Consider the following 23,772-nt stretch of genomic DNA (forward strand, 5'->3'; position numbering starts at 1 on the left):
CAGATTTAGTTGGATACAAGAAATGTTCTACTGGTACCAATGGCTTTATATGATACACAATTACTCACTAATATCAGGCCAATTTGGGAAATCACATAACATAGGTTTCTACGTGTATTTTCTACAGTAAGCTCCCTTTCATCTTTATGCTACTCGTACTTAACATATGTATTTACTTATTTCCCCCAGTTATTTCCCTTTATACATTTAAGAAATTAGTACAAGGTTTAATCTATTTGCATGGAAAGCTGCTTTATAACTATATACACCCCTATTATGGAAATAACTTCAACAGTCATTTTGTATATTTATTTTCCCTTTATGCACTTTCAAAAAAGGTTTGATAAGTTGATACAGGTCAGTTGCAGGTACTGGTACTGATGGGCTCCATATGAACTCCAGTGACATTATAGGATGAATATCCATGCTCAATCCATGCACACTTTACTTGTGGGGAAAAAGGTATGGGGTTCAAAGATTAAAATAATAACCCTGTAACATCAACTATGTCCGTCTGTCACACTTTGTGCCCAGTCCATAACTTGTCTTTTCATCAAGGGATTTTGAAACAATTATGAAATTATTTGGCACAAATGTTCACAATAATAAGACGCTGTGTAATGCACAGCAACTGGACCCCCCTCAATATATTTATATACATGTAAATTAATATCATAGCCAATTAAACCATTAATTTATTTGACCCTTAAGGTTCAGGTCATTAATGGGTGAAGGTCATAATTAATTTAGTCTAAAGGATTGTTGTGTCCGAGTTTGAAGACGGCACATTCAAAAATAACAAAGTTGTAAAAATCTATCTGACCTTGAAGGTTAAGGTCATTTATCAGTCAAGATCAAGTTCAGTGTCGTCTGCTTGAAGGTCTTGTCCAAAGTTTTGATGTGTCCAAGTATGATGACAATCCATTAACAAGAGGGCCATGATGGCCCTGAGGTCGCTCACCTGTATATAGGCCCCCCACCCCCGGGCCAATTTTTACCCAAGGGCTTTTATTTGTTTATTTGAACAGACTTGGTAGACACCCATAAGAAGATGTTTCATGCTAAACATCTAAGTTCTAGCTCATTGGCTTTTTTAAAAGAAGATTTTTAAAGTTTTACTATACACATATAGTTAAAAACAATGACACCCCTGGGGCAGGGCCAGTTTTGACCCCCAGGCGTTTATTTTAACTAACTTTGTAGATATTTACTTAAAGATGTTTCATGCTTAATATCTAAACTCTAGCTATTTGGGTTTTTCCAAAGAAGATTTTTAAGTTTTTGCTATACACATATAAGAAAAATCAATGACCCCCCCCCCCCGGGCGGGGCCAGTTTTGACCCCAGGGCTTTTATTTGAACATACTTGGTAGACACCCATTAGAACATGTTTCATGCTAAATATCTTAGCTCTAGCTCTTTGAGTTCTTTAAAAGAAGATTTTTTAAGTTTTTACTATATGCATATAGGGAAAATCAATGACCCCCTGGGGCGGGGCCAATTTTGACCCCAGGGCTTTTATTTGAACAAACTTGGTAGACACTCATTAGAAGATGTTTCATGCTAAATATCTTAGCTCTAGCTCTTTGGTTTCTTTAAAAGAAGATTTTTTAAGTTTTTACTATATGCATATAGGGAAAATCTATGACCCCCTGGGGCGGGGTCAATTTTGACCCCAGGGCTTTTATTTGAACAAACTTGGTAGACATTCACTAGAAGATGTTTCATGCCAAATATCTAAGCTCTAGCTCTTATGGTTCTTTAAAAGAAGATTTTTTAAGTTTTTACTATAGGCATATAGGGAAAATCAATGACCCCCAGGGCGGGGCCAATTTTGACCCCAGGGCTTTAATTTGAACAAACTTGCTAGACACTCACTAGAAGATGTTTCATGCTTAATATCTTAGCTCTAGCTCTTTGTGTTCTTTAAAAGAAGATTTTTAAGTTTTTACTATATGCATATAGGGAAAATCAATGACCCCCTGGGGCGGGGCCAATTTTGACCCCAGGGCTTTTATTTGAACAAACTTGGTAGACATTCACTAGAAGATGTTTCATGCCAAATATCTAAGCTCTAGCTCTTACAGTTCTTTAAAAGAAGATTTTTTAAGTTTTTACTATATGCATATAGGGAAAATCAATGACCCCCCCGGGCGGGGCCAATTTTGACCCCAGGGCTTTTATTTGAACAAACTTGGTAGACACTCACTAGAAGATGTTTCATGCCAAATATCTAAGCTCTAGCTGTTATGGTTTTTTAAAAGAAGATATTTAAAGTTTTTTCTTTTGGTTGCCATGGCAACCAGAGTTCTGCATGGAATTAAATTCTTTGAACAATTTTTAAAGGTGACCACCAAAGGAACATTCTTGTGAAGTTTGGATGAAATTGGCTCAGTGGTTTATGAGGAGATGTCATTTAAAGCAAAAGTTTACGGACGGACGGACGACGGACGGACGACGGACGGACGGACGGACGCCGGACGAAAAGCGATCACAAAAGCTCACCCTGTCACAAAGTGACAGGTGAGCTAAAAAGTAAAATAATAGCATCCTGATTAGCATATAACTTGATTTTTTTTTGTGCAAAAGTCAAGCTAAAAATGACGAAACATTTCACTATGGTTTAAATTTTTTGATACTCATTTAAACAGCTTAGAAATGGCAAATTATCTTCATAAAACTGATGAAACTTTCAGACATTCACAAGGTAATAAAGAAAGCAATATCGGGGGATATATGAAAGAAACAACAAACACCAGGTTACATGAGGAATTCTGATTTTAATTCTTCAAGACTTGAAACATGCATTCCTTTTTTTAAATAGATAGGTCTTTAAAACCTTTTACCCAATAGGCTATAGTTTTATCTTTTTTTTTTTCAAACATTTTATAACCATTTATTTTTTTCTTCACATAATTATCTTTTGTTATACAATAAACAAACACTTGATTAAAATCCACAATGACCAGATATATAAATATACTGACAAATAATGTATAATAGGAATTTCATCTTGTTCTTACAAATACTTATTACAATGTAATATACTTAATTCGTGAGTGCAAACATATACATGTACAAAACCATTTGAAGTAAATCAATTAATTTGATGATGGCCCACCTTTTCTGCTTTGTTCAATCTTATGTAAAAAAAAAAAGAAGAAAAAAAAAATACAATCATCTAAGTGTTCTGCTCTTAATAAAATAATTCTAAGATTATTTTCATAGGAAAAAAAAAGATGCATATAATTATATTAATTGTAACAAATTACTGCTATTTCTCTTAAATATCACATTACACGTTTTCAACAAAAGCTTAATTAACTTTAACAAGAACACATTTACAAAAAAATCTTACTCATAGAGTATAAATATATGAGCACAGTCACAACGAAACCAACATAATGGGTTTGCGACCAGCATGGATCCAGACCAGCCAGCGCATCCGTGCAGTCTGATCAGGATCCATGCTGGTCGCAAACCCATTATGCTGGTTTTGTCGTGACGCGGCTCAGATGTTATTACATTTTTTAATTTTTTGCTAATTTTAGCTTCTTTTTTTAAAAAATCTGTTTTAAGAAAATGAAATATTAACAAAACACCTGTTTACAACACTAAAATATAATAGTAAAGCCAATAAGCAAGAACTAATTTTGAAAAACGAAACATTTACTATTAAATATATGCTTGAAAAGTAATGCAGAAATTTGATAATACTAAAAGTAAAATAAATAATTAGAAAGTAAAATTAATTATGATGTTCATCTCAACCCTTAGACTTCTGGGTGGCGATTAAATTTACCAGCCCAGCCAGTGCAGACCAAGACAAGCATGATTTCTGATCATAGTCTGCACTTTTCACTCAGACATTGTATTTTATTCAAATTGTTATTTGTCTTACTTTGAGAATGAGTTAAATTTTTTTTAATGCAGTCTTTTCACCAAATTAACAAATTTGCTGTCTTTTTTAATGCAGAATACACAATTTTGCAATCTTTTGTAAGATGCAATTTACATTTTTTTGCAGTCTTTTGGAAGACCAAAGTAAATTATTTTGCAGTCTTTAGTAAGACAGAATAAACAATTTATGTTAAAAAATGGCTGATTAAATATGAAAAGCATGAACTTCGCACAACAACAAAAAGTAGAAAAGCATGGGGCATATCATTGTTAATAGCTGTAGAATCTGGGTCAGCATCACACACAGGTGGGTTCAGGAAGCAGAGAAAAATGCAACAAAGGGTTCCGCAATGCTTCAAATGTCTCAGAAATAAAGTTCATCAGAAATATTTGAATCCTCACAACAGGATTAAAAGTAACAAGTTTGACTCCAACAAATCTTTAAGAACAACAGAAAAAAAAAATAGTATTATGTATTTTCTTTGTAATTATATATTTACATATGTACAGACTATTTTGTCACATTTGTTCTGTTCAAATTCTATATACAATGTACATGTATACACACTGGCCACTTAGCAATTTTTCTTACATTTATTCTACAGTAAAGTCATACAAAATTTCACAAAATAGAACATTTTCTTCAAAAAATAAATTTGACATAAATTTCCTTATTAGAAAACCAATTTACAGTTATTTTATTTAATATCATTAACTTACTTTTCAATTGAAATAGATCAATAAGTGCAAAAGAATCTGAAAGAAAAAAATTGTTACCAATTATGAGGGTAAAATATTTAATGTAAAATCTAAAAAAAAAAGCATAAAAAATACTGAATTTTTCATCAAATATAAATTTGATAATGTAATAAATTTGTTTAATCAAAAGGTCAAATGTTACACACCTTCATATAATGAAAATTACGACAGATACTGCCAAGAATTCTATTGACCTAGTTATGTAATGACCTCTTAAATTTTGCCAGTAACTGTTATGCATTGACCTCTTTAATATTGCTAGTTATGTATTGACCTTTTTAATACTACCAGTTATGTATTGACCTCTTTAATTTCGACACTCAATTGACAGTTTTGAAACGGTTAGTAGCTGCCAGATTTGCACTGACTTCTTTTGAATATTAATACTTTTGTATTGCCTACTCTTAGATTGCCAGTTTTGCATTGACCTTGTGATTCCAGTTCTTAATTGACATCGCTCTAATAAATTGCTGATAAAGTTTTGCATTGAACTGTAATATTATATGAAATCTTGTAGTCATACTGTATTTGACATACTTGTTAGCTAATTTATCATCTCACAATATACACAATCTTTCTATCATTATTCATAATGAGCTGATATGTACATATTGGAATTATTTATAAAATGTGAACAAGACATTACTTTCACACGATTCTTTTTGTATGATAAAATTCATACTTCATGTTTAATTAATCAACAGTTCAGCAATACATAGGTGTAAGTAGATCTGCAAGATCACTTGAGTTAACAGCACAAACTTGAGTTAACAGCAGGATCATAGAGTTAACAGGAAGACAACCTAAGTTTACAGCACAGTTATCCCAGTTAACTGCATGATAATCTGAGTTAACAGCAAAAAAAAATGGTGTGCTGAACTATCAAATGAGCCGCGTCACGACAAAACCAACATAGTGCGTTTGCGACCAGCATGGATCCAGACCAGCCTGCGCATCCGCGCAGTCTGATCAGGATCCATGCTGTTTGCTTACCAACCCTATTACAAGTAGAGAAACTGATAGCGAACAGCATGGATCCTGATCAGACTGCGTGGATGCGCAGGCTGGTCTGGATCCATGCTGGTCGCAAACGACCTATGTTTGGTTTGTCGTGACGCGACTCTAATTGCTTTCAATTAATCAAAATCATTTCCGCAAACTAAAATCAAATAAAACTATACACAATTTAATCATACAAATTTTGTTTATTCTTTTCATATCTTAATGCCCTGGGCTTACATGAACAATAATAAAATGCCAGAATGGTAACATCTTAAAATATACAAATACACAGAAAAAAACCCCAAAAAACAACTGGCCAATAAAATGATTTCCTTTTTATAGTATAATACAAATGACATTAAAATTCTGTTTTCGTTAAAATATCGAGGAAAACCTTTGTTGAGATTGAAAAAGTAACATTTGAATATTTTGCTGCATACAAATTCTAATCCATTTGTTTTTTCTTTAAAATTATTGCTACCTTTTTGAGAGGATGGCCACAGATGCTCCATTTAATTCAGGACATATTTAGCACAATTAAACTAATTTTACTTTTAGGCAGCTCTATAATTTTCACTCAAATCTAACCTTGATAAATTTGTACAATGAACGTGTCCTTTTCTGGATTCGGAATTATCCATTTTTAGTTCGAGGTTTTTCAGAATTGAAATACTAAAATGGACTAGGCCAACAGTAAACAGTCTGATTAGACTGTATTTGACATTTTTTTAAGCCATATCTTAAATGTTTTTACCTTATGACAACAATTTTTATCTTATAGCCCCCTAGAAATCCCTATAATAATTTTGAAACAGATATTCTTGTATTGAATTTTTCACAAAATATTTATAATCTGTCTTCATGTAAAAAATGATATAGATCTATACACAATATAAAGATTAACAAGTTAAAGAACATTGTGAAAGAATTTTTAAGAATAGCACTATCTCAGTTCTCTCCCTTGAACTATAAATGATATAGAGAAATTGGTTGTCAAATAAAGAAAAACATTCTTATTTGTAACCATGTCAGTTTGAAAAAAACGGATATTGAAACTGTCCTGGTTGAATAAATTAAACTTAAAACAGAATCGGTTTGTATGACAGACAGGTGAATTGTCACTGTTCGAATAAAAATAAACATGTGTTCATACTGAACAAAAATCTTAGTCATCATTCAGGTTGAATACAAATTTGTCAAACCTTTTTATTTATATATAAATCATATCTTGAAAGTTCTCGGATATTTCCTCACTGAATCGATAAAATCAGTTACAGAAATTGAATACCTATCAAGAAAGAATAAATGCATGTGCGATTTGAGTCGATCATTTATCAAGTTTTTCCATCAGTCAGTTTTATCCATCAATAACTATTTCTTTTTAACTATTTCAATAGAAAGACCGTAAAGATGTATATGACCAAGACTTCATTATATTTCAGGGTCTATGGAAAGGTCTAAGCTTCTCCCCGACTCTCCGTTACTACTTTCTACAAACATTTCGTTAAACTCTGTTAAGCGAATATTATGAAAACTAATCAACACTTGGCGAAATTGGAACAGTATTTTTCCATCAGCCTTTACTGTTATCTTAAGTTATTTCACGCTTGATGAATTTTTACAAAATGTTTGCAAATTTCGTAAACAAAATTTTAAAACTAGGTCACAGAAAATGTTTGCAAGTAACTCATTAATTATTCATCAGCTGTATCTATAATGCATTTCCTGTGAAAAATTTCGTGTTTCACTGCTCGTAAATTTGACGACATTTCGTAACATCTCTCTACGTATTTTTTTAATATAACAAATACTCGGATCCTCGTTAATATCTCAAATTTATTACACATAGAACATTCAAAACTTTATTACACAGTTTTCAATTAACATAACATAAAATCATGACATTCTTTATATTTTAACATGAACTTTATGCCCTTGTACACATTTACAAATTACATATTGTAAAAACTAAAGCCTTCACCACAAAAATCTAGATTTTACTCGTTTAAGACATGTTTTGTTTTCTTTTGATTATGTATTTCAAAAAACTCAATAATTACACATGAATAACTTCTGATGTATAACCCTGAAACTGGTTTTAAAAATGCATTTTCATCATCTTGATCAATGACTTAAGGTCGTCTTGGTTTGATGGTAAACCAAGTCACATGACAACACAAAATGTTGTGGGCGGAAAACCTTTAAACCACGAAATAAAAAACCGCAACTTTAAAATGAAACAAAGCACTTGGAAAGGCGGTATTCCTCTTAACTGCATATATAAACACACGAGTCATTATTCTATAAATAGATATACAATTTGTTGAAGGAAGTCCTATTTTTAACTTGAACATTTTACGGTTGTTCTAAATTTTTCATTTACATTAAAATTTTGATATAAATTGAATGCATTAATATTATCATAAAACATTTATTTCCTCCTCATCAAAATGAGTAACAAATAATCATGATTTAAACAAGGGCTTTGGACATGTTATATGAAGTATTAAGTTGATCCATCTTGACAAGTCTTTTGAAAGGCTGATCTAAATCATCTCAGTAATATTTGCCCCCTGTCCAGTATGTGGTCAGCAGATGATAAGAGTTCATATCATCAAGTCACCTGTGTGATAGAACAACTAATGTGCCACCTGTTATCTGATATTAAGGTGAAGGCTTTAGTTTTCAACCCTAAATACTAGATACAGTAAACCCTGCATTAAAAGACCACCTCTGACCACAGGTCATTTGTCGTCATTTGACTAACCACCTTTTTTATCCATGGTTTTAAACAACTCAGGGTTTCCATTCAAAAGATTAACATAACTGTCATGAAAAAATAACTCTTTGAAATCATTTCAACCCAAGCCTCAAACATTTAAGTTTGTGTAAACCTGCACTATATGACCACCTCCACCAACAGACTGCCCTGAACTCATTAATAAAGAGATCTTTTAATGCAAGGATTATTGTAGTTATCACAAATAACTCTTTATGATATCACTGTTTGACATACGCTGTCAATAATCTCATAATGTTTTCATTGCTTTAAAACATACAGATTTCAGTTTCCTCTCTCCAAATAGTGATTTAAAGATCGCAATAAAAAAAAAAGAACAGGAAACAAAACAACAGTTTTTTCTTCTTTTTCTTTTCAATTCAGAAACAGAGAACATATTTTAACACCAAGATATTTATGATTATATTACATATATGATATTGGTAAGGGTTAATCACAACACAACACTTTACTCATGGAGTTATGGTAAAGTAGCGTGAAACCCTTATTTCATTTTTTAAATGTGTAATAATCATGAATGTTTTTTGTTTTTGTTTATATAGTATAATGCCGGTATGACATGGACATGCATGTAAAATAGTTCATATTACAAAAATTGATCTTTATGATTAAACAAATTGTCACCTTATTGCAGTAACAGGTTAACTCCTATTGAATTATATAAGGTGTTACCTTTTACTGCACTAAGGTGACTTTAAGATATGACTGCTGTACAGTAGCCGACACAGCCACTTGTCAGCGTTTCTGATAAAAAAGCTAAAATTCAAAAACATCTCAAGTCAATAACTCCAGACTAATTTACAAATGTATGGAAGAGAAAGTCTTCGTAAGTAGTGGAAAGAAATAGAGAAATGATTCTGTACATAATTACAAATCCAAACATGGATGTGCAAGATTAAAAGTAGACATGTGAAAAATAAGAAATCTTAGAAATAGAATGAGGAAAAGATTGATAAAATTTGATAGGCTACAGTTGGTTTTTTTTCAGCACGATTTCTTTCATATAAAGCACTTAAATGGTGATATATGGCTAGTTTAAAAGCAAGAATGGCAGGGTAGGGTTGGGGCTTTATTTTGTATAAGGAGTAGAGTCTATCACTGGATCTTCCACACAAACATCCCAGTCAGTATGGAACTATTAATGTTTTGTACAGGTTTCCATAGTCCTACTAGGTCAGTTCCATTTATTGTTCTTTACTGTCTTTTTATTCTTTTCCTTTATTTCATACCCATCAATATTTCTATTTTATGTTATATCCTGTCATAGTCTTACTCATTAAGCTGGTTTGTTTCCATCCTTAGTCACTGAACTAACTTCCTTTAGACCATATTTGACATCTCTTAAAACGTTGAATAAACGTTGAATCGTTCTCATATTTGCATACATAACATCTGCAAACAGGAATTCATTGAGAGAACACGTCATCGGTCTTATCATTCTTCATTGCTCCCCCTTTTTTTCATGGACTGTTCACAGTTGGAATACTGAACAAAAGGGAGACCATTCTTCCCTTACCATTTCCAAGGCAGGTAACTTTCACATTCTTATTTTATCATTATGAAGTTACCTCCCTTAAATCCAGTGTTGTGAGCACTGAGTATAGAGTGTAAGCGATGTGTATAAATACATCTTGCCGTCCCTTCATGATGATGATGATGGTAATGGTTGTCGAGGTTGTGCCAGTTTAGCTAACGTTTCCGGACTCGCAGCAGCGCGCAGGATACCGTTCTCGTACTCGAGTTGATTGTTTCTCTCGATAAGCTCGGCGATCTGCTCCTTCAACACCTCAACTTCTTCTCTTACAGCAAACATCAGATGACTCTTCACCAGATCCTGAAGGTAGAAAAGTAAATAAATCATTAAAACAACTAGCTTTATTGGTACAAAATAACAACATTCCTTAAAATGGTAGAAAATTGCATGGAGACGGCAAATTATTTTCTTCAGTGCAAATCAAATATGTCTTAAACTTGAAACAAGATCAATTTCATTTCCTGGGAAGTGTCAATGATATGCTGAATATTAAAATGATGATGTTATCATGTACTTTAACATTTGTTATCTTGCCACATAATAATCAGATATTTATTCTTTTTTAATATTTGATTTACAATAAATATAAATCATAAATGTCTCCTATAGAGGAGATATATTATACACAGCAGTTAACAGTAATTATTTCTTCTATTTTCTGTTGATTTCATCTTTAAATAAATTAATAGTTACAAAAGTTACAATTTTAATTTTATAAGAATTATACAAATTTAAAGTCAATTTCATTTCCATTATGTACAAACCCAAGATAAACTGATTAAAGTAATTGTCACTCCAGGTGCTTAATATTTGCTATTCTTTATTGTGGATATGTATACCTGTATTGTGAAAACCTGTATTGCGAAATCCAATAACAAAAGAATATATACAATTGCAGAAAAGAACACCTTACCAAAATTTAGGAGCCTCTGACCTTGCGAAATAATGACTATAAACTAATCAACAAGAAAATAATTAAATTTTTATTTCAAGCTCTTACCAGATAATGATCGTCCCTTAATTTCTGCTCAATCCTTTGAATGAGAAACTGATCGATTCCGACAGCTTTAAACTGAGGAGCCAATCTCAATATATCAGCCATTATTTTCATTTAATTTTAACTATCTATGCTATAAATATTTCTATTCCTAGAACAACAACTTCCTATTTGCTTTAATTTTCCAAAAATATTTTCTCTTCTATTTCAGTTGTGTGTGTGTTCACTACCACTGAAGAGCGTTAAATGAACTTTTGTATCGGCAACCAATACACTTTATATATATACACAATCATACCGACCAGAGGTGATTCACAGTTCATTATACCGCCCAATGTTTAACATGGCCTACTTTACTGCCACATCCTTGAAAATACACACAACACATTCATGTTTTTGCCAGTGGTCAATAACTCTAAAAGGACTTGTTTTGCAAGCTTTTACAGATTAATCAATATATCACTTAAAGCACAGTACTCCCACTATTAAAGCATTTTTTCAATATGATTATTGTCAATATTTACTTGCAGTTGTTAAAAATAATTTTACAGATTTTATGACGAAGTTTATATTGTCAGCTTTCTAGAAAATTTCCGTTTTAAAGCGAAATAGACCTAGAAGGCTTTGATAAATCAATAACATGTGAGATTTCCCTCAATGGAAAATTTTGCTTGATGGTTGCTGAGTCTGTTTGTTTGTTTGTGTTTTGAACTAATATTGGAAAATAGAAATTAGAACAACAGCAGGCTACATTGAGTATGATTGCAAAATAACTTGTAAATGAAGATTGCAAGATAAGCTTTCTATGGTACAAAACATACAATTTTCTGATGAATATGTCGCGAATAAAGCAACACAAAATAAGAAATATTTTGAATGTAAATTTGACACTTTTCAAGTATCAACGCCGTCTTCCCTGCAGTTTAGGACTACTGTGCTTACTTAACAGAGATTTAATATGAGGTTTATTAATGCTAATGGTTTTATACATAAAAGTCTGGCCTTAGTTAGCCAGTTTCACGTTGGTTGATATTTGAAATATGATTAATAAAGGTCAGTCTTCCAGCTGACCTGATTGTGATGGTATGTGGTCCAGCAAGCAATGATTTTGACATCCACCGAAGTGGGAGTTTATTAATAACCTTGACCTATATAACAGTGTCCAAGCTCGTATACAATAATGTCTGACACATGACCTTAAAAGTGTAGGTGTATTAGTATCTAATGTGTTTCAAAAATATTTTTTTGGTCCTGGATTCTGACAGAAGGAGGGAAAGAAGTTTCTATAACAAGTTTCTCGTGTCATTAACAAATGAGTTATAACAAAAAGAGAACCAAACTATTAGCTGTTTTAGTTTTTCTCCTAACGTCACAACAGCAGGCTTTACGACTGAATAAAATTTGTGTTGCAGAAAATACACTCGCTTGACGGATGTTTATAGGTCAACCTTCATAACGCAATCCTATTAAAGACACATTTTCCTTTGTGTTTGACAGCTTAACCTTAAATAAATCATTCCTCTTTAGCCTAAAATAACTTTAATTAGTATGCATGCCTTTAACTATTTCTTGTCAATAGCACACAAGGAAAAAACTAAGGCTTGATAAAAAAAAATCAGTAAGATTACGTGTTGACGCCCTGCCCTAATCTATGCAAATTCAAAGGAAGTTCTTATTTAAATCTACAACAATGACTAAAATTGCTATTTATAGAATTGATAGTAACTGCTGAAAATTTATCAGCTGATTTTTCAAACCACAAATATGTAAAATCACTCTATCCACAACACCTACAAGTTAAGTTCCTGTTCAATCTAAAACCACAATGTTTGCTTTACAAAGGGGTGCATCTATGACATAAACAGATCTGCCTTAAGTCATCTTTAAACAAACATGTAAATCAGGATGTTTACACTTAACAATACAGGTGTTCTAAATGCATACATGCAAACTTTTTTTCGATGATCAAGTTGGAGATTTTCTTCAAAATGAGGGAGATTATAAACAAAGAAGAAAGTTCTGACATCAAAAAAGAGGGAGATTTCTTTAATTTGTGAAAATACCCCTTATTTTAAGAAATATGTTTGAAAATATGGCTGCAGAAAGTGGGAGTTTCTCGCTAAAAGTGGGAGAGTTCACATGTATGTAAATGCACATACATTTATCTTATTTGCAGATCACAATACGTTTCCTTTTATCTTATTTACATATTTCAAACAGTTTTAAATGTTTGTGGGGGAGGGGAAGGGATATGAACAGACAGATACAATTACTTTAACTGTAAGTTTTAAGTTTTTAATGGACTTACGTACACACAACAAGAAAAACCAAGTGTGGCCAAAGCATAGGTCAAAGGTCATTTCTGCATGTTGCAATTCATAAAATACTCTGCATCTCAAACCATAGTCAACTTTTTAAAACTTTAATCCATAGCCCTGCTGACATTTAAATCTCTTACGTTTTAGAATATACAGAAGTACAGAAACATTTATCATCAGTTTATAAATGACCATCAAAGATAAGAATATAAATCTTGAGCTGTACTTATAATTGGAACATACAGCATTGTTTCCTGACCTTGTCATTGTGAAAGACACTCTCGTTTATCATGTGACCACAGTAAAGGTCAGCCGATATTAGACTGTTAAATAAACAAAAATAGCTTGTCTTAAAACCAACATGAGTGTACATTTTAACACTTTATCTATATTGTAAATTTAAACATAACTTTCTAAATACTGAAATGATGGTATATCTGTAACCTTGACAGGTGAAGTATAGGACTTAAATTTCACCCTCAAGTTATTGACCATGCACCAAACAGAGGATATCTATTTACAGGTACATGTATTGTACATTCAAAATGACAACAATATCCGTTTGTGGACAGCACCATCCCCTATGCTAAGCAGAAAAGGGGCATTATTCTGGAAGTGTTTGGTAGACTTATCTGCCCTTACAGTGAAAAAAATATTTTGAATATGTTAACATTTTCAAAGAAAAATCACAGAAAAAAGTCCACAATGGGTTATAATTATGCCCTTTAAAATGCATTCAAATTTTGATAATGAAAAAATGTTACAAGTCTGAATGATAGTTCTAAGAAATGAACCGATTACAAAAAAATCAAATTGTAAAAGGGAAATAACTTTAAAAAAATTAAGTATCAACCCTTTCACAAGCCTCATTACCACTCAATTGGCAAGTGCTCATGTAACTGCAACACATGACAGATATTATCACATTATTTTTCTTGTTACACTTTGCATTGGCCAAGCTGCACATCTGAAGTAAAATGGATATGGAACATTATAGATTTCAGACAAGATAAACTATTGTCATATAAATCAGTTACCTAGAAATAAGACAAATGAAGAGTGTTCACTCTTAAAACAATAGCTCCATAATGAACAGACCAAGGTTACCATTTTTTATTGATCATGACTAGAAAATGCCCTGTCTATGTATGACACTACATAATATCTCACACCCACAACTTGGCCATTACCATAAAACTGTGTCAACCTTTTCATACCACCCATTTACTATGTCCACTTTCTGTCAGCAATTCCCAGCTTCTAATATAAATCTAACAAATCTAATGTGCCCCAAATGAAACACCCACGCTGGATATTTTTCACATTCACATGTAAAACCTATTTACTTTGATAAGTGAACATTTACCTTTTAAGGACAAAAAAGCACTGGCAATCATTTATGCTGCTTGAGTGAACATCTAAATTGCATTACCTTGCTTTGAAATTATCATAAATAACTTTAAGGTTATTTCCCTATTTAAAATAAATGTTTTTGTGGTTAGAGTAGCCAAGCGGGCAATAAAAATTTTGTTTACACATTTTAAATTAAGATTAAGTATGAAGAATGAACACCTGCATTTTTTTACAACAGATTACCATATATGGTATGTGCATTTTAGCTATAACTCAGCCCAGGGCACGACATAAATCTTGCAAATTCAGGACATTAATGACAATAATTTGTGCAAGTTTTTAATTTTGGTTTATTTTTGTGTCATTTAATCCAAAGAATTAGTTTGTCCTATTTTACATTTTTTTCTTTAATGCTGGAAAGATCAAAGCACTTTATTGCGGGCAGGTAACAGTTTAGAATATTGAATGCAAGTAGCTTTAGCATGGACTTGCCTTGCTTTTAGATGTGTGCATTGTTATTTTATGGGGTTGCATAACAAAAAGCTAATATTGAGCACAGACCAGTTCAGTATGTGATAAGATTGTGTGGATGTGGTTGTCAAAATTATTCACCTCCAACATTAGGTCATTATGAGTACAAGTCTTACAATATCATACCTTAAACTGCTGTCTCCCTTTAATTGCCTTTGTCCAGTATTATTCAAGATAAAAAAAATAATTGAGCCGCGTCACGACAAAACCAACATAATGGGTTTGCGACCAGCATGAATCCAGACCAGCCTGCGCATCTGATCAGGATCCATGCTGTTCGCTTACAAACCCTATAACAAGTAGAGAAACTGAAAGCGAACAGCATGGATCCTGATCAGACTGCACGGATGCGCAGGCTGGTCTGGATCCATGATGGTCGCAAACCCATTATGTTGGTTTTGTCATGACATGGCTCATATGATGGTCAGCTAACGGTATAGAGCCTGGTATGTGTAGGCTAGCCTTGCTGCATGCTCAAGGTATCAAGCAAGATAAGGGTTAACTTGAATATGTTCATTCTTTTCAAATTCATAACTGAATCGCAAAAGTTATTTGCTAATTTTTTGTTGGTTTGTTTTTGTTTTTCTTTTTTAGAATTTTATTTTTTTAAATTCCAGTCTGTTAATTTTTCAAGTAATTAAGAAACAGGTTTCTCATGCCCAATGACATAATTACATTAAATTCTTTTATTTTTGGAAACTTGAAAATTTGCAACTTGGCAACCGATTGTTAGATAGAAAACGCCACAATTCTAATGCAGTTTTTTCAAACCTTCTATCACGATAAATAACCAAAAATAGCGCACTAACTGCTTGTTTGTTCCACAGGTAATAACATCAGCTGATTACAAAAAATTTCTAAGAAAACCACATTTTTTAACCCCATATTATTTTTTGCTTGTTGTTTTGTAACGATTTTCCCAGAAGGATCTAATTAATAACGTAAGCCTCTTTCTGACAGAGGTGTGCCAAACTCAATTAATAGCAAACACATAATAAATAAATCATTAAATTCTGAGCCAATCGCTTCTGCCTGTTTTTCCAGGTAATTAACTTTGTTTGCTCTCGGAAAATGTTGCAAAATAGCAAAATAACAAGGATCAGATCTATTAAGCGGAGCCATTTATTTTCAGGTGATATGGTAGAATAGAAAGAGATATCTTTGCCAGACTGTTCTTCTTTGTTTTCTGTCAGGTTGATAGATTTAAAGACTTCTATTCTCAGTTAAAATATTTACTTTGGCATGTTTTTATTTGTTGATGCACAAAAGAGATCTGTAATGTCTCTTTGCATTAATCTCAGCTGACTTCATGACCTAAATTTATAATTTCAATTTCGGTCTAAGATCCTACCTAACTATACCCTTGTTATTCTTACAAACCCCTAACAAATATTGTTAACTTTTAAGATGTGTCTTTTGTGCACTAATTGCATGTATTTTGTATTGACGTTAAGAAAATTCACTTCTTAAAGTTTATATATATGTTAATTTTTTGTTTGGTTTTACGGAGCACCAACACAATTTAGGTCATATGGCGCAGAAACAGGAAAGATGATTTTGTTTTAACATCCTACTCACATGCCAGAGCTAAGAGTTGCAAAGACTCCAGTAATTCAAAAGCGTTAAGTATCCTCTTAAAATCACACAGAGATAAACGGTGGCTGCAAATCTGATGCCTCAACCCTTAAGCCATAAAGGGGTATACATGGACTAAACTAGTTTTAATAGATGGTGAATGACATCCATCTGTGCATTGTAGCAAACCAAACAGGCATTAACCATGGACTGAGTAGTATGATGCTGCTTCAGAAATGGTCTGCACCATGATCACCAAACTGTCAATATTAACTTATACATTTTTTAAGAGTTATGGCCCTTTAATATCAATTTAAATTGCACAAATTTAAGATAATAAAGCTCAATTAAAAGCATTATGTCAACTTTACACAAAGTTCCTCCCTTAAATTTTACTTTTCATTTTATTTTGTTTCTTGATATTTTGTAAATCTACATTTAAGCTATGAATATGTTTATGGAATTTTTACGTGATAAGTATATGTAACTTTCCTAAAGTTTACAGTTCATAGGCTTTATTTACATCATTTTAGGTCAATGATCTACTGGCATAGTTTATTACTATTTATTAAATCATACTTACCTGTATTAACAAACAATCTCTAAATGGGACAAGTTCCGCGTCATCAAACTATTTTAAAGGTACTCACCTTTATCAACCATCTATCAATTCAGTCATTCACCTCTTGACATATACTTTACCTTCATTCAAACTAAAAAATATTTGCATCTAAACTGAACTTATTCTTCAGGTCTGGGAATATAGCAATCAAGCACATCCTGTCTGTCTTGGATCAAATTATATTTTTTCCCTTAAATAAAATCAAGCACACTTACCATGGCTTGCTCTATCTTGTTATCTATAGCCACTGTACTTGATCCACTGAAAATAGAAAATGGGAAACACTTAAGTCATGGCTGACAGATTGGTCAATACTTTTATAGCTATCCAGGGAGTCATTAAAGACCTTCCCTGTAAGACAATTGTTCCACAAAAGTGCCTGCAATGAAATTTACTTTTATAGTATGGTAAACAGCAGTTAAATGCATGCCATATCTCTGGTCTAGACCCTGTGTAACAGTAAAAGCAGTTAATAACAAATAATATCTAGAATACAAAACAGATATTCATATTTTACAGATTATGCTGGCTTAAAAGTTCAATATTCTGAGAGTTTATATTAGCTAAAAATACTTTTTTCACCTAGCAATGAAAGATATATTCAGTATCAAACAATAATTTCATATTCCTGTTTCCCCACTTCTGATAAGAAACTGATAATATTTATAAACAGTTTTCATAAAGTCCTAGTAAACAGTTCAGGTATCAATGTAAACAGTTACAACATAAATCCTTTGGAAAATGTTGAAAACAAAATTATATTTAGAAGAAGAGAAACTGAAGCCTTGTACAAATTGTATCGAGGACAAACACTTGTCTTTTGAGACAGGTTTTTCATAATAAATCAATTTAAATTCAGTGTTTCATAATAATGTAATCCTTTCAAAAATTGACACAATCAAGCATTGCCAATGAATTAGTTCCTGCCAAGTTGAGCTAAAAATATATTTAAATGAAATTAACCTGGTGTTCTTGTTCTTTAAAACCAGAACAAAATGAGCATCCATCATGAATGTAAAGGCAAAAAAATCCTGCATTTATAATCCCAGAAAGAATAGAAAATACAAATATAAATTTCCGATATCTGACTTTTTGTTGACAACTTTGCCCCAATTTCTGGGACTAATGATTATTTGTCTATACACCCTGATACAGTAATTCAGTTTCTAGCACCAAATCAATAGTCCTTGTTTTTTACTATGAGAAGGGAATGTCAAGAACTTTGTCTGTTATCAAGGGGGTAAATATATATACAGTTGACTCTCGGTAACTCGAAATCCAAGGGACTGGGCATTTTACTTCGAGAGAAACGGAATTCGAGTAATGTGGAACTACCGCCATTACGTTGACATTCGTACATGTATATACATGTGCCTGATTGAATGTGTAAAGAAGTAGGTTGTTATTGTTGTTAGCGGCAATGCTGCAATATTTGACCATTGAAATGACGGTAAATAACTTACAACTACAAATTATAGATGAACAAAAATATATCATTCAAAATTTAATACATGTATATAAATAGTGAAACATAAACACACAATTATATTTGATTTAATTGATCATCGGACGAAAATGAAATTAGCAACTATCGTGAACCGGAAGTACAAATTAATGTATGCAATATGACGGAACATTAATTATACAAATGTTATTTACGTTGATAACACACATCAATATCTAGGCTTTTATTTGACTACCACCCGTCAGACTGGCACGAGTCAACTTTCTTAAAGCAATGTAATTAAATTTTAATTTAGTTATCTAACTGTTAAAACCAATTAAGTCCTGAATCGAATTAAAGCCACTTTTACGACGTGTTAATAATACATGATGACCGGCAATTAAAAATTACTATGAAACGTGTAAATCACGAGTGACAACATCTCACCTTGATGTCGCCGACCTTTGATCAGTCGGCTGTTTTCACACTTCGACTAATAGAGATGAAAATATGTTGTTCTTTAATTGACGGGACCAAATTTTCTTTTCGACTAAACAGGAGTCTTGGTTAGTCAAAATTTGACCTAAGCGGAGTTAAAATACAAAGTTAAAGAAGGAAATTCGACGGGACTTTAGAAATTTTTCGACTAAGGCGGAATTTTGAGTAAAGCGATTTTGACTTATTGAGATTCAACTGTATATGTATATATATATGAAAGTACTTAATTACATCTTCTGGGACAATAACTATAAAAGATAATTTTTTTCTCCCTCTAAATAACAGTATAATAATCAGTATTATAGCGACCATCTAGCAAGAATCAATATTAATTGCGCTTTGCTTAATCAGTGGTATTTTAGACCTATTACTCATAAGTAACTTCTTTTCCAAGACTTTGTAAAAACAAAATCATGACAGTGATTTTTCTCACTTAAATGAGAAGAGGCCTTAGCCTGGCCTTGTTTTTGGGGAAAAAATATTGCTAAAATTGCTCATTTGGGAAGTAAAAGAGCTGGTTTAAGTTCAGATTTTTGGGAAAACTGCATGATTTTAAAGAAAATTTCAATTGGGAAGAGGCCTTTTTCTAGAGTCCAATTATATAAGTAGGAAAATCACTGCATGAGTAACTATTTTTCAAGATTTTGTAAAAAAATCACCAAAAAAACAACAACATTACTTAAATGAGGTTTTTCCACAGAGAGGTAGTTATTTAAGGCATATAAATGTCATCATGAGAGTATTATTGTCTAAAACTGTGATAATGAAAGTATAATTTAATTAATGGCTTCTGTCCTGTTATGTCAACTTGTTCATATACATTTCTGCATGCTTAAAATTAACCACATAACTTGAGCTATATTAACCATATAATATGTGTAAAGTCAACCACATAATTTGTGTTTATATTAACCACAAAAATTGTATTTTATTAACCACATATCTTGAGCTATATTAACCACATAATCAGTGTTGTATTAATTAACCACCTTATTTGTGTTAAATTTACTACATAATTTGCCTAATATTTGCCACATTATTTGTATTATATTTACAACATAATTTGCCTTAATATTTACCACGCAATATGTGCTATATTTACCACATTATTTGCCTTATATTTACCACATAATTTGCCTTATATTTACCACATTACTTGCCTTATATTTGCCACAAAATTTCATATTATATTAACCACATTATTTACATTATATTTGCCACATTATTTGCCTTATATTTACCACATAATTTGCCTTGTATTTACCACATAATATGTCTAATACCACATAATTTGCCTAATATTTACCACAAAATTTGCCTTATATTTACCACATAATTTGCCTTATATTTACCACATGATTCGCCTGATAATAACCACATAATTTGCCTTATATTTACCACATAATTTGCCTTATATTTACCACATAATACGCCTGATAATTACCACATAATCTGCCTTATATTTACCACATAATTTGCCTTATATTTACCACATAATTTCCGTTACATTTACCACATAATTGAATGCATAATCATATAAACCACATTATTCCTTAAAATACAAACCTTACAGAATTGTGTGAAATTTTCCAGAAATATTAGCAAACAGAATTGTATTTGCAAACATTCAATTAAAATTCTAAACTATAATCATTATCTGACAGAAACAAGGTTGCATGAATTAATAATCAAAACAAGGAAGAACATACTGGATAATTATATACGGGCAATATTGATTTGGTTGGTGATATAACAATATGTCACTAGTGTATCATATATATTTTGTACTTAATTGCAGGCCATCATAATTCTTTCAGTCAGAACATAAAATTATCACATAGATCAATGTATGTCTTTAGTTAGAATTTCTTCTTCTTCAATAAATTGCGCCACATGCATGCATTGCAACTGCACCTGGAGCAAATCGATATATTTTTCATAAGAACAGTTACCATATAAACCCATCCTTATAATCCCTTTATAATATTATGTTTACATCCCTGTTTACATCATAATATTTCATGCGAAATGGAAGATGAAAATCAGAAAAAAATAAATATATTGGATAATAAATCATCATGGCGTTCCAAAAATAACTTGTTTACCTTGATGAAAGCCTCCGCCTCAATGTAGGAGAATTAACATATGCAACAACATGGCAGCTCATTTTTTCCTCTTTTAATATCGTCTACTTTTTACAAGGTATCTCTCAAACACAACAATCTTTTCCTTAAATATATTGTATTTATCCTATTTCTAAAAATTCACTATATTCCTTCTTTCTGTGTCACTATGTTATATAATGACATCGAAATATTTGTGTAACCTGTTTATGTAACCTGTACGGCCCTATCAATTAATTATATTCCAGATAGCTTGGTATTATCACAGCAATCTATTTTCTTATCTTGCTAAATGTATAACTTCCTTTCAAGACCTTATATCATTTTTAATAGCCTTATTGTTTAGAGATATGGCAGTTTTTTGTGTCTTTTTTTTCTTTATCTTAATTTCTTATCATCCAATCCATCAGAACCCCTAGCTATGATAATAAGTATCTCAAATCTACTTTATCTCAGTTTACCATCAAAAACCCTGAATCATTATGTAATTTACATCCAATTGATCATTATATGCAATTATCATCCAATTAAGTGTTTAGTTTTCTTTTTTCAAAATGCCCAATCAATACTTGATCCGTCTGACCTGATTCTGTTTGTTAATCCCTATTTGAGTAAAACGTTTCTGATATATCCAATTTTCATCTGAACACAGCACATGTTGCTTTAATTGTTTTATAATTATCCTTTTATGTCGCCACAAAAACGTTAATCTTCTCAAATATTCAGATCAACTTAACATTCACAGAAATACATAAGACATGAAATAACAGAAAAATATACAAACAAGCATATCACTTTTGCTGATAATGTTTGAAGTCGGCTGTATACAGTTATATATTATATATAACAGTGAAATTTTACCTGTTTTTAAAGAGCACAGGTATTATAATACACACACATAAATCTATCTTAAAATACTTACAAAACAACCTTGACATTTCTAAAAAAAAGCCATAAAGACATAAGCGCATCAGCTGTTTTTCAAGTTACGATATTTTTGTTTATTTAGAGACTTACGTAACCTACTTTGTTCCATCTATAAAACCTACATAAAATATAGACTTCACTTGGATTTATTGATTTCCCATGTTTATCAATGCATGTGCATTCAATCATATCAGAGATCTACGATGGCGGAAAAAATCAGCATTTATTTTTTTAAAAACCTGGCGGAAAAGGGAAAAGCTTTGCATGCGGATCTGCAATAATACATTTGATGATGAGAATCTTGATTTTCCTGCATCTTCAAAAGAGCACTAGGGAGAAACTTACTGATGATAAAGACCTTACAGATCTCCGAGTTCTTTGATTAAATATTAAAATTTTCCATCGTCATGACAAATTTACGTGCAGAAATTACAAGTATTAAAATTAAGCTCTAACGCTGGCCCCTAGGATTATAGTCTACAAGCCATGACTTTTGCAATATAGAAACAAATTATCTTAGTAAAATGCATTACAACAAGATCATTAACGAAAACATGACACTATTACTAGACAATACAACAAGTTAAAATGTCCTCTATATTGGATAAGATCTTACAATGCACTGAATGATGCTCTTGTTTATTACTAAGTGCTGCTTTACTTTACGACCTATAAATATATGTTTAAGAGCACTGATATAAGTTATAACACATGAAATGGAACTTCAGTGCATCAAAGGCACACTTAAAAGACTTATGAAGATAGAATAACAAATATAACACATTTTGTAACGTCTTCACTTTTGTCAACAGTCCTACATCAAGAACAATAATGTCACCCTGACCTTGCTAAATCACTTCTCTCAAAAGTCAAGTTATCTTATATAAAATTCTGCTTTCTCTACATAGTAAATGAGAATAACCAAAATTTATTGTAACCCCACATAAGAAACAAAGTCCCAAGTTAAAGAAACATTATCTTTCGCTTTGACAATATTTGAAGAACAAAAAGGGAGACAATAAAATTTCAATACCTTCTAGTCCAGCCTGGTGACAGACAGACAGTTGTTAAAACCTTGTTTCCACACTGAAACTTCAAAGTTTTCCTATCTTGAGGAACGCTCATTTTTGTAAAGACCTATTCTTTGATAATTATAATCCAAATTATAACAATTTTAAACACTCAACAGAAACAAGGATGCAAATCACGGAAATGAACCTGAATTTAACTTCCTAGAAGGAAAATAAAGTCATGTAACATAAGATAACTTAGATAATCTGACCAATCAATATTCTTTCTCCGAATAAGTGAGAAAAAAAAAGCAATAACGTTATTGACCTAGATTTTATCGACTTGGGAGTCAGAATTGCGTCAAGCAGGCATTGATAA

General features: G+C 31.8%; 1 protein-coding gene across 2 annotated transcripts in view; it reads right to left on the bottom strand.

Moving 5' to 3' along the window:
- Window positions 1-2,760: 2,760 nt before the first annotated feature.
- LOC132726228 (TSC22 domain family protein 2-like) overlaps window positions 2,761-23,772 on the bottom strand; it is a 92,483-nt gene continuing 71,471 nt past the window's right edge. The window contains exons 2-3 of one of the 2 annotated variants that reach the window (XM_060711504.1): window positions 17,607-17,652; window positions 2,761-10,295 (exon numbers count right to left, since the gene is read on the bottom strand). In XM_060711504.1, coding sequence (XP_060567487.1) covers window positions 10,104-10,295; window positions 17,607-17,652 — 238 coding nt within the window. In that variant the 3' untranslated portion in view covers window positions 2,761-10,103. The remainder of the gene's footprint in view (window positions 10,296-17,606; window positions 17,653-23,772) is intronic. The other variant, XM_060711503.1, reaches the window with a different exon arrangement.

This window comes from Ruditapes philippinarum, unplaced genomic scaffold, assembly GCF_026571515.1.
Source record: "Ruditapes philippinarum isolate M1 unplaced genomic scaffold, ASM2657151v2 ctg1963_1_1_1_1, whole genome shotgun sequence".
Lineage (NCBI taxonomy): Eukaryota > Metazoa > Mollusca > Bivalvia > Venerida > Veneridae > Ruditapes > Ruditapes philippinarum.